This window comes from Drosophila pseudoobscura, chromosome 4, assembly GCF_009870125.1.
Source record: "Drosophila pseudoobscura strain MV-25-SWS-2005 chromosome 4, UCI_Dpse_MV25, whole genome shotgun sequence".
Classification (NCBI taxonomy): Eukaryota; Metazoa; Arthropoda; class Insecta; order Diptera; family Drosophilidae; genus Drosophila; species Drosophila pseudoobscura.
Window position 1 is genome coordinate 3,014,402 of NC_046681.1, and position 9,181 is coordinate 3,023,582.

General features: G+C 45.1%; 4 protein-coding genes across 5 annotated transcripts; 2 read left to right on the top strand and 2 right to left on the bottom strand.

The window, feature by feature from the left end:
* Positions 1 to 1,265: 1,265 nt before the first annotated feature.
* On the top strand, positions 1,266 to 2,899 carry RpL5 (ribosomal protein L5). Its single transcript, XM_002133227.4, has 4 exons — positions 1,266 to 1,403; positions 1,576 to 1,839; positions 1,917 to 2,354; positions 2,578 to 2,899. The coding sequence occupies exons 1-4, from the start codon at positions 1,401 to 1,403 to the stop codon at positions 2,770 to 2,772; spliced, it is 900 nt and encodes a 299-aa protein (XP_002133263.1). The 5' UTR covers positions 1,266 to 1,400; the 3' UTR covers positions 2,773 to 2,899.
* Positions 2,900 to 2,990: 91 nt separating this feature from the next.
* Positions 2,991 to 7,933, bottom strand: lt (vacuolar protein sorting-associated protein light). Of its 2 annotated transcripts, XM_002133225.3 has the most exons (12): positions 7,792 to 7,933; positions 7,610 to 7,738; positions 7,371 to 7,541; positions 7,192 to 7,309; positions 6,783 to 7,136; positions 6,395 to 6,722; positions 4,966 to 5,034; positions 4,326 to 4,727; positions 4,089 to 4,275; positions 3,769 to 4,008; positions 3,581 to 3,707; positions 2,991 to 3,511 (listed from the first exon to the last, which is right to left on the bottom strand). In XM_002133225.3, exons 1-12 carry the CDS (start codon positions 7,816 to 7,818, stop codon positions 3,126 to 3,128), a joined length of 2,538 nt encoding a protein of 845 aa, XP_002133261.3. In that variant the 5' UTR covers positions 7,819 to 7,933; the 3' UTR covers positions 2,991 to 3,125. The 2 variants fall into 2 exon arrangements, with proteins under 2 accessions (XP_002133261.3, XP_033235450.1); XM_033379559.1 differs by lacking the exon at positions 4,966 to 5,034.
* On the top strand, positions 4,727 to 6,491 carry beta3GalTII (beta-1,3-galactosyltransferase 6). The gene has a single exon (XM_002133226.3). The coding sequence runs from the start codon at positions 5,180 to 5,182 to the stop codon at positions 6,323 to 6,325; it is 1,146 nt and encodes a 381-aa protein (XP_002133262.2). The 5' UTR covers positions 4,727 to 5,179; the 3' UTR covers positions 6,326 to 6,491.
* Positions 7,863 to 9,169, bottom strand: LOC6902746 (uncharacterized). The gene is made up of 2 exons (XM_002133224.3): positions 8,938 to 9,169; positions 7,863 to 8,876 (listed from the first exon to the last, which is right to left on the bottom strand). Exon 2 carries the CDS (start codon positions 8,848 to 8,850, stop codon positions 8,146 to 8,148), a length of 705 nt encoding a protein of 234 aa, XP_002133260.2. The 5' UTR covers positions 8,851 to 8,876; positions 8,938 to 9,169; the 3' UTR covers positions 7,863 to 8,145.
* Positions 9,170 to 9,181: the final 12 nt, after the last annotated feature.

Here is a 9,181-nt window from a genome sequence, read left to right on the forward strand (position 1 = left end):
TGTCCCGGTGGCCCGGGATCCAGATCAGGCTAATAGCAAATTGCTATAGCTATAGAACCTATAAGAGCCAGAGCAACCAAATTTGGCATCCACAAATCTCAGAGACTATTAACGCTAGAGTAACCAAATTAAGTATCCGCACTTCTGTTAGATCTCACTATAAAACGTATATCTCAGAATTTTGCCCCACCCGCAGAGTTAATGATGTCGGGCGAGAAAGCATTCGATTCGGAGTTCTTGGCGTTCAATTGTGTCCGACGAGGTCGCACGACAGTGCTCCTGGCGGGGCACAGAGGCAAAAAAGTGCATTAGGGGCTGGCGGGTTACTCTAGCCATCCGTAGTAAGTATTATTTTCAAATTAATATATATATTGTAATATAATAAACATGATTATTTTTTTACAGCGGGATTTAATGAAAGATTTTCATTAGAGGACGCCGATTTCGACCGAATCACACAAAAATTCTTCCAGCTCGCAAACGATATTGCAAAAGTCTCGCAAAATATATCATAAAGTGCTCACAAACGATATTGCAAAAGTCTCGCAAAAGATATCATAAAAGGCTCGCAAATGATATCATAAACAGCTCGCAAAAGTCTCGCAAAGATGTTCTCTCTGCGCTCTCTCATGATGACGCGTCAGCCCCCGAACGCCAGAGCCGAAGTCTCTGGGGTATTCAAACTGGTAACCCATCGTGTGACGCTTTCTAGTATGACCTCAACTATATACTGTATGGTTAGTGGTGTGGCTTAGGAATATCCCAGATGGATATAACTGGGAAATTTTCGGAACTGCAAAACCTTGTAACCTTGTGGTTCAACAGTAAAATACATATGTACATATATGTATTCTTGCACCAACTAATATGTTGCTGCATATAAATAATGATGACTATAACTTTGACGAGGATGAGATGCTTGACTAAGTATCTGCCCAAAAATAAAAAAAACAAAAGCCAGTCATAATATTGTGTGGACCGTAATGAAAATTAAAAACTTATTTAATTTTTATTTCTGAACACTACCAACAGATTATTTTAAAAATATGTTTGGACAAGCTTTTCCAGACTTTCATCATGTTCCTCCTTCTTCCTGTGATGCTCCTTCTGCTCTTCTAGGCATTCTTTGCCGATCTCTGCTCGCCAAGTAGTGTCATCTTTTTTTGTGCGCTTTGCTGGTGAAAAATGTGCAGAAGCAGCAGGATCCGTCCAGGTCGACCTCCAGCCAGTTCGGTATATTACTCTTTATATTTTTGCGGTATATCTAAAAAATGAGATGGTATATTTTGGTATTTTTTCTAAAGTTCAGACCAAGTGGTCACACTGCTCCTTCCTTTTCTTTTTCACCTTCGTGTAAGACATCGTGTTTTCGGTGTTAAATTTTCATTGAAAAGTGAAAAATGGTGAGCATTTTCCGTCCTATATCAGAATAAATGCCTAAATCAGTTTGTGTGCTATCTAAAAACCTTTAAACTTTTTGAAAGAGCTCGAAGATGCCGCAATAATCGTTAGATTGATTTTCGTGTCGAGACTAACTTGATTTTTCTGTGTTTCTGTTTGTTTCGCCTATTGCAGGGTTTCGTTAAGGTAGTCAAGAACAAGCAGTACTTCAAGCGCTACCAGGTTAAATTCCGCAGGCGTCGTGAGGGTAAGACCGATTACTATGCCAGGAAGCGCTTGACGTTCCAGGATAAGAACAAGTACAACACGCCCAAGTACCGTTTGATTGTACGTCTCTCCAACAAGGACATCACTGTCCAGATCGCATATGCTCGCATTGAGGGTGACCGCGTTGTGTGTGCCGCCTACTCGCACGAGTTGCCGAAGTATGGCATTAAGGTGAGTGGAATAGCGAAATTTGATTCAAGATCAAAGTCGGGTGAATAATCATATGTTTTATTTTGTTATTATTTTAGGTCGGTTTGACTAACTATGCCGCTGCATACTGCACTGGCCTTCTGGTTGCCCGTCGTGTGCTGAACAAGTTGGGCCTGGACTCTCTGTATGCCGGCTGCACTGAAGTGACGGGAGAGGAGTTCAACGTGGAACCAGTCGACGATGGGCCTGGTGCTTTCCGTTGCTTCTTGGATGTCGGCTTGGCGCGCACCACAACCGGAGCTCGTGTGTTCGGTGCCATGAAGGGCGCTGTTGATGGTGGACTGAACATTCCACACTCTGTGAAGCGTTTCCCCGGCTACTCTGCAGAGACCAAGAGCTTCAATGCTGATGTGCATCGCGCTCACATATTCGGTCAGCATGTTGCCGACTACATGCGCACTCTGGAGGAGGAAGACGAGGAGAGCTTCAAGCGCCAGTTCAGCCGTTACATCAAACTGGGCATCCGTGCTGATGATGTAAGTAAAAAGATACTTCTAGGTCTACGTCCATTTTCAAAATTACTGCTGCGTTCTGTCACCCACAACGCTGGCTGTGCCAAAAGTGGACCACAGGAAAACCCAGTGACCTGTGTTCGAAGTTAAATCCCTTCAATGGATCGCACTTCCTGTTATGGTTGCACATTTCACTCCGATAGAAGGATTTTTGATTTTCTTTGCTAATTATGTGTATTTCTTGCAGCTTGAGGATATCTATAAAAAAGCCCACCAGGCCATTCGTAACGACCCTACCCACAAGGTCGCCGCCAAAAAGACATCTGGCGTTACGAAGAAGAGGTGGAATGCTAAGAAACTCACAAACGAGCAGCGCAAGACTAAGATTGCCGCCCACAAGGCCGCCTATGTGGCCAAGCTTCAGTCCGAGACTGAGGCCTAGGTGCGCTTATCACCTGTTGCAGTTCGTATTGGTGTGAAAAAGAAATAAAAATTGTAGTGAGAAACAATTGCCAATGTGTCTGTGTCACGTTAAATGCCGCAAGTTGTTTCTATTACGGAAAACGGCAGGAAGTTGTTTTTATTTGTTCGGGGATTCGATAACGAATTAATACGTTTTACAAATGGCTTTTTCCATTCGAAAGTAAAGTAGAATCGGTGTCAAATTCAATATTTATTTTAAATAAAAGGAATAAATAAACAATCACGCAAATCTTAAAGCTAACAGTTGAAAAATGCATCCTGAAGATTAGGAGAATGTATTTCTTAATTAGGTAAAACACATCCACGTCCGGACTACTCCTCCTCGCTTCGATCACTGTTCCCCATATTGCACTCGCCGCATTGCCCAATGGTGGTACTACCGGGAATACACAACTGGTGGTAGATATGACCACATTTGAATGCAACAAGGCCATTGCGGTGGGACGTGCTTTTCATCAGAACTGGACGATGGCATTGAGGACAGTGGTGGTCGTAGGATACATGCTGAGCACGTCGCCGAAAGGCAACCACTTCTGAATGGCTGTCAAAATAGTCGTCCAGTTGAATCTCATGGGACGTGCAGAGCACCTCCTTTTGGCTGTTGTAGTGCCAGAGCATTTTAATTACCGATTCACGCAGATTTGGTATGGTCTGTCCAAGTTTTATTTTACTAACTACTATCTCCGGATTCACATAGTCTAAAAGAGAAGAAACGAGTTGAGACGGTACATTTTGAGAAGAAAATTAGGTGTAATTGAATAACTAACCGACAATGCCGTCGAAGACCTTCGTCACTATTTCGGGCTGCTTTATGGACTCATCAATAAGCACATTCCACAGATCATTGTCATTGTGCTCCTTGCAAAACTCAATAGCCATTTCAATGTCGCTTATCTGAAAAAGAAAATCCTCGATCAAACGTTGCATTTAAACTTTTGTAGTAGGTATACCGTACACTGTGAATGATGATATTAAGGGCTTCTACAGCTTCTACTCCGCCCATGCAGCCAAGCAAGTAGACCATTTCCGGGTAGAAACCTTCGCGCTTGCAAATGGCCAACGCATCCTGTATGACATATTCCTTGGAACGTCGCAGGAAGGGCAATAGTTTCGACCGATCGTATTTTGCATACAACTCGACTAATTTTCGTTGAAATACATTGCTGCTGTTGATCTTATGAAGTTCGTCCAAGAACTAAAAAAAGGTCAAGAGTGGTTATTCTGCTGTTTTGAGGTTTATATATGTATATATATATATATATATAGAATGTATACCCAGTATAGGTACTCCTGATTCTGTTCCAGCTGATGCACGACGACTTCAGGCTTTATTTTTTTTTTGTCCAGTAATATCTTGAAGGCTCTATCGCGATCCAAGTGAATGAGTGGAATGATTAATTTAGAAATTACATCGTAGAGCTCATAGCGACGTATTAATTCAAAAACATCCTTGTTCTGTAATCTTCAAACCAAAATATTGACTGGGTATCCGTTAATAATCGAAGTACTTACTTTAAATACATCCGCAAGGCGCTCTCGAAGTCCCCTTGATACGAGTAGAGGAGGGCAAGCGATTCTAGCAATTCGTTCGCATTCTGTTTGCGAAAGTTGTCATGTATGGCATTTATCACCGCCAACCCGTCGTAGAGCTGCGGCGGCCATTCCTTGATCAGGTTAAGAAACCCCTTGGCGTCAAACTTCAGAAACTCGTACAAAACCATTTCATAGACATGGGGATCCAATTTGCAGTCCTCGGAGGTCGGCAAGTAGGCACTAACAGAGCGCAATTGTTGACATTTGACAAACTTGAAGACCTCCTCTTCCCAAAGCGCTTTATTGTTGCCTAGCATTCGCAGGCAAAGTTTGGCAGCATCTTCGTATTGTTTGAGCGTCAGCAAGTGGTTTATATACAACCTGTGAAATCAGATATTCCGGTTGGAAGTTAAGTTAAAAGAAATATAGCTTTCTGAGCAGTTATTTTCGTTTCGGTTATTAATGCTCAAATTTGCGTTTCATCGATTACATATTACTATCGATATTTTGTTAGGTTACTTTGTTTGCTATTGTTTAACAATAAATTCAAGTAATATATATTTCAGCTATGTTAAGCAAATTATTGTGCTAAGATATATATAGAAATATTAGGACGCACCTGGCAACTGAAAGAATTGGCAAGCTGCCGCCATGTGTCGATATCAGGTCGATAGCCTCCTCGAATTTACTGTTGGAATGTAATATGTAATTAAAGCGTGCAGAAAGTAAATAGAATCAACGAACAGCACAGGCCTTAAGAAATATATTTATTAGCTGTACTGTCCTCGTCGTGATCCACGAAAAACGTAAAACGACGAGTGTCCACCAAAAATATGCGGCGCCTAAACAATCTTGTCACCCTTTTCACCGCCATAACTGCCTTCTTTTTTGGCAGTTTTATTACAAAAATACTGAGTTCAGTGGACAAATGCCCGTCCCACCGGAGTGGAGTGCCTAAATTGGAGCCGCACCCGGATCTGTTTCTCATAGTGCTAGTGCTGAGCGGCCCCCGCAATGTGGAGCAGCGGAATGGCATTCGAGAGACCTGGCTTCGATTGGTGCAGCCTCTGCAGCAGCCATACTATCCCGAAGATCATATCTATTTACCTACCTATGGCCCCAATGGGCACTTGCAAATGGAATTGGTTGCTCAACAAGCAGTCCGCTTAAGGAAATTTATAAGCTGGCAGGAGAGCCTATCTAGCAAGGGATCACAAAGAACCCAGCGGAAGATTAAAGTAAAGCACCTCTTCGCGATCGGCACTGAGCAGATACCCAGCGGTCTGAAGTCTGAGTTGATAAGTGAGCAGGTGCAACACAAAGATCTCCTACTGCTCCCACGGCTGGCAGACACTTACGGCAATCTCACAGAGAAATTGCTGCAGGCCCTGGATGCAGTGACGCATCACTTCAATTTCTCCTATCTGCTCAAAGTAGACGACGATACGTACGTTAAATTGGACCATTTGCTCAATGAGCTGATTTCCTACGATCGCAAGATGCTGCGCAAGACACCAGAATACGGGCACGAGCCCCTGCCGCAGCTCTATTGGGGATACTTCAACGGGCGCGCAGTAGTCAAGAGAAAAGGTCCCTGGAAGGAGACTAATTATTATCTGAGCAAAAGCTATTTACCCTATGCTCTGGGTGGTGGATATGTGCTCTCCCGAAAGCTCTGCGAGCATGTCGTTAATAATTCTCAGCTGCTCTCCACGTACGTTTCGGAAGATGTGTCGGTTGGCACCTGGCTATCCCCGCTGCGGCACGTTTATCGCTGGCACGATCCTCGGTTTGATACTGCTTACATGGCCCGCAAGTGTCAAACGTATCACTTGCTCTTACACAAGCGGACTGAGGAAATGATGAGAGCAATCTACCACGGCCAACATTGTAGCGGAATTGGCCCAAGCACCCTACTGGCGTACTACTATGACTGGACGCGGACCTCGGATAAATGCTGCGACAGCATAGTTGTCTAGCCGTAGGACCTCAAGACTGGCGTATGATGGCATATGGCTAAAGGCAATCAATGAATAGGAAGTATTTACCTGTGCTTAATCAGCCACTCAACACGATCGTCCGTTTCTATAAGACTAGCCACCACAATATCCTTGGGAGCCACAATAAAATATCGATTCTCCTCAATTATGCAGCCTAGACTGTAGTCGTTGACAGTGTACTCCTCGAAGCCACGGAGCGTCAGACTGTCTGTGCAGATCTCTTCGCTGCTATTCATCTTGTACTCAATGACGCACAGCACGGGTCGAAGAGCTTTGTATGTTGCACTGCGCTCTTTACGATAGCCAAGTACCACTAATTGGTTGGACGCCAGTGGGGCCAGTCCACAAATATAGAAAGTAGTTTGAAATGTCGAGACTGTAATGCAATAAAGAATAGATACGACTAAATATAGCTGCATAAGTTCACTGTACCTACCGGGATCCACAACATAGCCCGGTAAATTGCTAGACGCGGCTTCAATCCCATTCCGCTTGCGTATCACACAAATCCTGATGGTGTCCACCCAGCCAATGAGCAATGTGTGCTCATTGGACCAGCGCAAGTGGCAGCGAAAGTTTTCGAGCCGCGCCTGCGAAGGAACTTCCCATTTCATCAATCCTAAAGAGCACTTCTCACTTAAATCATAGACGCGAACGCCGAGGTGGCTTGCCCAGGCCACAAAGTTCCCCTGCCAACAAATCGACAAGACGCTGCCTTCGACTGCACACAGCTCGGTGGGTTTCAGCTTCTTGAGGAGATTGCGCTCATATAGGGTGAGTTTGTCCTCGCCTAGGGTGAGCCAGTTAGAACAGACGTTGGATCCACAAATGTGGACTGAACATACCCACTATGAACCGTCTGATGCGAGACTTTGGATCCGGATCTAAGGCCACAACTTTGATGCACTTTCCAAAACTAAGATTCTGATTGTTCTCGCAGCTGAAGAGCCCTGTTATGTTGACCTGCAAAAAAATGCCTGTGTGTGATTGCCGCATCCACCCACCATACAACAAAATGACTCACCTTGCCATCGTCGGAGCATGTGGCAACATACTCGCCCTTTGGGTCGACGTCGACCTGGTTAACTGCCACTTTGTGCGTGTGCTGCTCGGTGCTGCTCAGATTCGACTCGACCGAGTTTCCTTGGTGATCCAGCAGGTAGACGCGTCCACGAAACGTGCCAAATATAAGAAACTGCAATCTCTTTAGTAGGAAAGACCCGTGGAACTTTGGGAAGGGAAGGGAAGGGGAATTTTGCCAACCTTGGAATGCACAGCAGTGCATGTGACCACATCTGCGTTGAGTATATTCTTGAGATCGTTGGCTATGCGCTGGTACTTGAATTTGGGCTCAACTTCTTCCTCCTCCTCAGTGCTGTCCGTTCCAGAGTCCTAGACAAGAGACAGGTATTGTTTCAGTGCACCCACAATCTCTTTCCACTTACGCTATTGGCTGGCAGCTTTTCTGCCATTTTGAACCATTAGTTTTTCAACTTCAATTACGAATCAATGGCTCTTATCAAAACATTTGCTATTTCTCTTTATTTGTTGCTTTGTTTAGATAGTTTCGTGCAAAAGATGCGATGTTATCGATATGACCGATATCCCAAAAATACCGATATTACTCGGATCGACAAAATATTTTGAAATATTTGCCAAAGTTGGTTTGTTGTTGATTCGAAACGCCTTTTATTTATGGCAAAGGGGTCTTTTTTTGGGGTGGACGGAGGGACTAGCATAGGCCCAACACTACATGAATCGAGTTCTGATTGGAGGCAGGATATGTGTGGGAACAGAGCTCATTCCGTTGCCAGCAGATGCGTCTCGAGGCTGATGTAGTTGTCCACAGTGACGGGAAACTGCCGCCAGTAGGAAGCCAAGGACACCTCAATCATGCGGTGCAGGAAGAGCATCTGGATCTTCGCATAGAGCATGACCGTCTGCCAGTGGGTGAGGCTAAAGTTCTGGATGACCAGATATAGCCGGCCGTAGTTGAGCATTCCGGCGACGACAAACGTCAGCGTCCAGGGCAGGGCAATGAGGAGGAACTTCCACCAAGGAAAATAGGAGCCCTCCGACTGATTCAGCTCCGCGTCAAGCGCAGCCTCGTCCTCTTGGAGGTCCGATAAGGACGCCTCCTTTTGCCGGCGCACCCACTCGTTCATTAGCTGCCGCGCTCTTTCCAGCTGGCTGGAGTAGGATCTAATGAGAATGCTTCCCCGCCGTGCCCGCCGCTCGATCTCATCCTGCCTCTTCTCCGCCCGCTTCACTGCATCCCGATGGCGCCCATGCCACAGCCCAATCATCGTTAGCAGAGAGTACATCATGGACCGGGTCAGCATCAAGGGCTTGTACTGGTAACCAACGTTCAGCCGCAGGCTACGGTCCACGTTCGAGCTGCTCCAATTGAGTTTAGCATTGACCTCAACCGTGGGCTGGATCACTGCACAGACGTGTATTCCGGTGAGGAGAACGAAATATATAATGTCCCTGAGTTTTAGCATGGCAAAGTTTGAATTTAAGCGTGAATCTAAACAAAAATTGTTTTTTAAAGGCTTGGTGTAGTTTTTGAATAAATTTAGTTGACTTACTTTCAGTATTGCTTGGAAAATCCAAACTAATGGGGCCAGTCCGTAACGCCACTCAGTTGATTGATGTTAAACGTATAAAACTAGTAAGCAGCAAAGAGGCGAAACGGAAGCCAGCCCCATCGGAAGTCGCCGTGCACCTGGATGCGATAACACGAAAGTAGAAGCGGCGGTGGGTAAATGCAGTCAATACAAAAGAGACCAGCTCAACCGCTCCGACAGAGTTGTCTGGTCTGGAGGTCACAAC

Bases quoted from the DNA above. Each gene is read 5' to 3' on its own strand.
- RpL5 (XM_002133227.4), top strand. The intron at 1,840-1,916 runs GTGAGTGGAATA...TTATTATTTTAG, and splicing joins TGCCGAAGTATGGCATTAAG to GTCGGTTTGACTAACTATGC. The intron at 2,355-2,577 runs GTAAGTAAAAAG...TATTTCTTGCAG, and splicing joins TGGGCATCCGTGCTGATGAT to CTTGAGGATATCTATAAAAA.
- beta3GalTII (XM_002133226.3), top strand. From the start codon at position 5,180: ATGCGGCGCCTAAACAATCTTGTCACCCTTTTCACCGCCATAACTGCC.
- lt (XM_002133225.3), bottom strand. From the start codon at position 7,818: ATGGCAGAAAAGCTGCCAGCCAATAGC. The intron at 7,739-7,791 runs GTAAGTGGAAAG...TCTCTTGTCTAG, and splicing joins AAAAGCTGCCAGCCAATAGC to GACTCTGGAACGGACAGCAC. The intron at 4,276-4,325 runs GTAAGTACTTCG...TTTGGTTTGAAG, and splicing joins GCCTTGCGGATGTATTTAAA to ATTACAGAACAAGGATGTTT.
- LOC6902746 (XM_002133224.3), bottom strand. From the start codon at position 8,850: ATGCTAAAACTCAGGGACATTATATATTTCGTTCTCCTCACCGGAATA.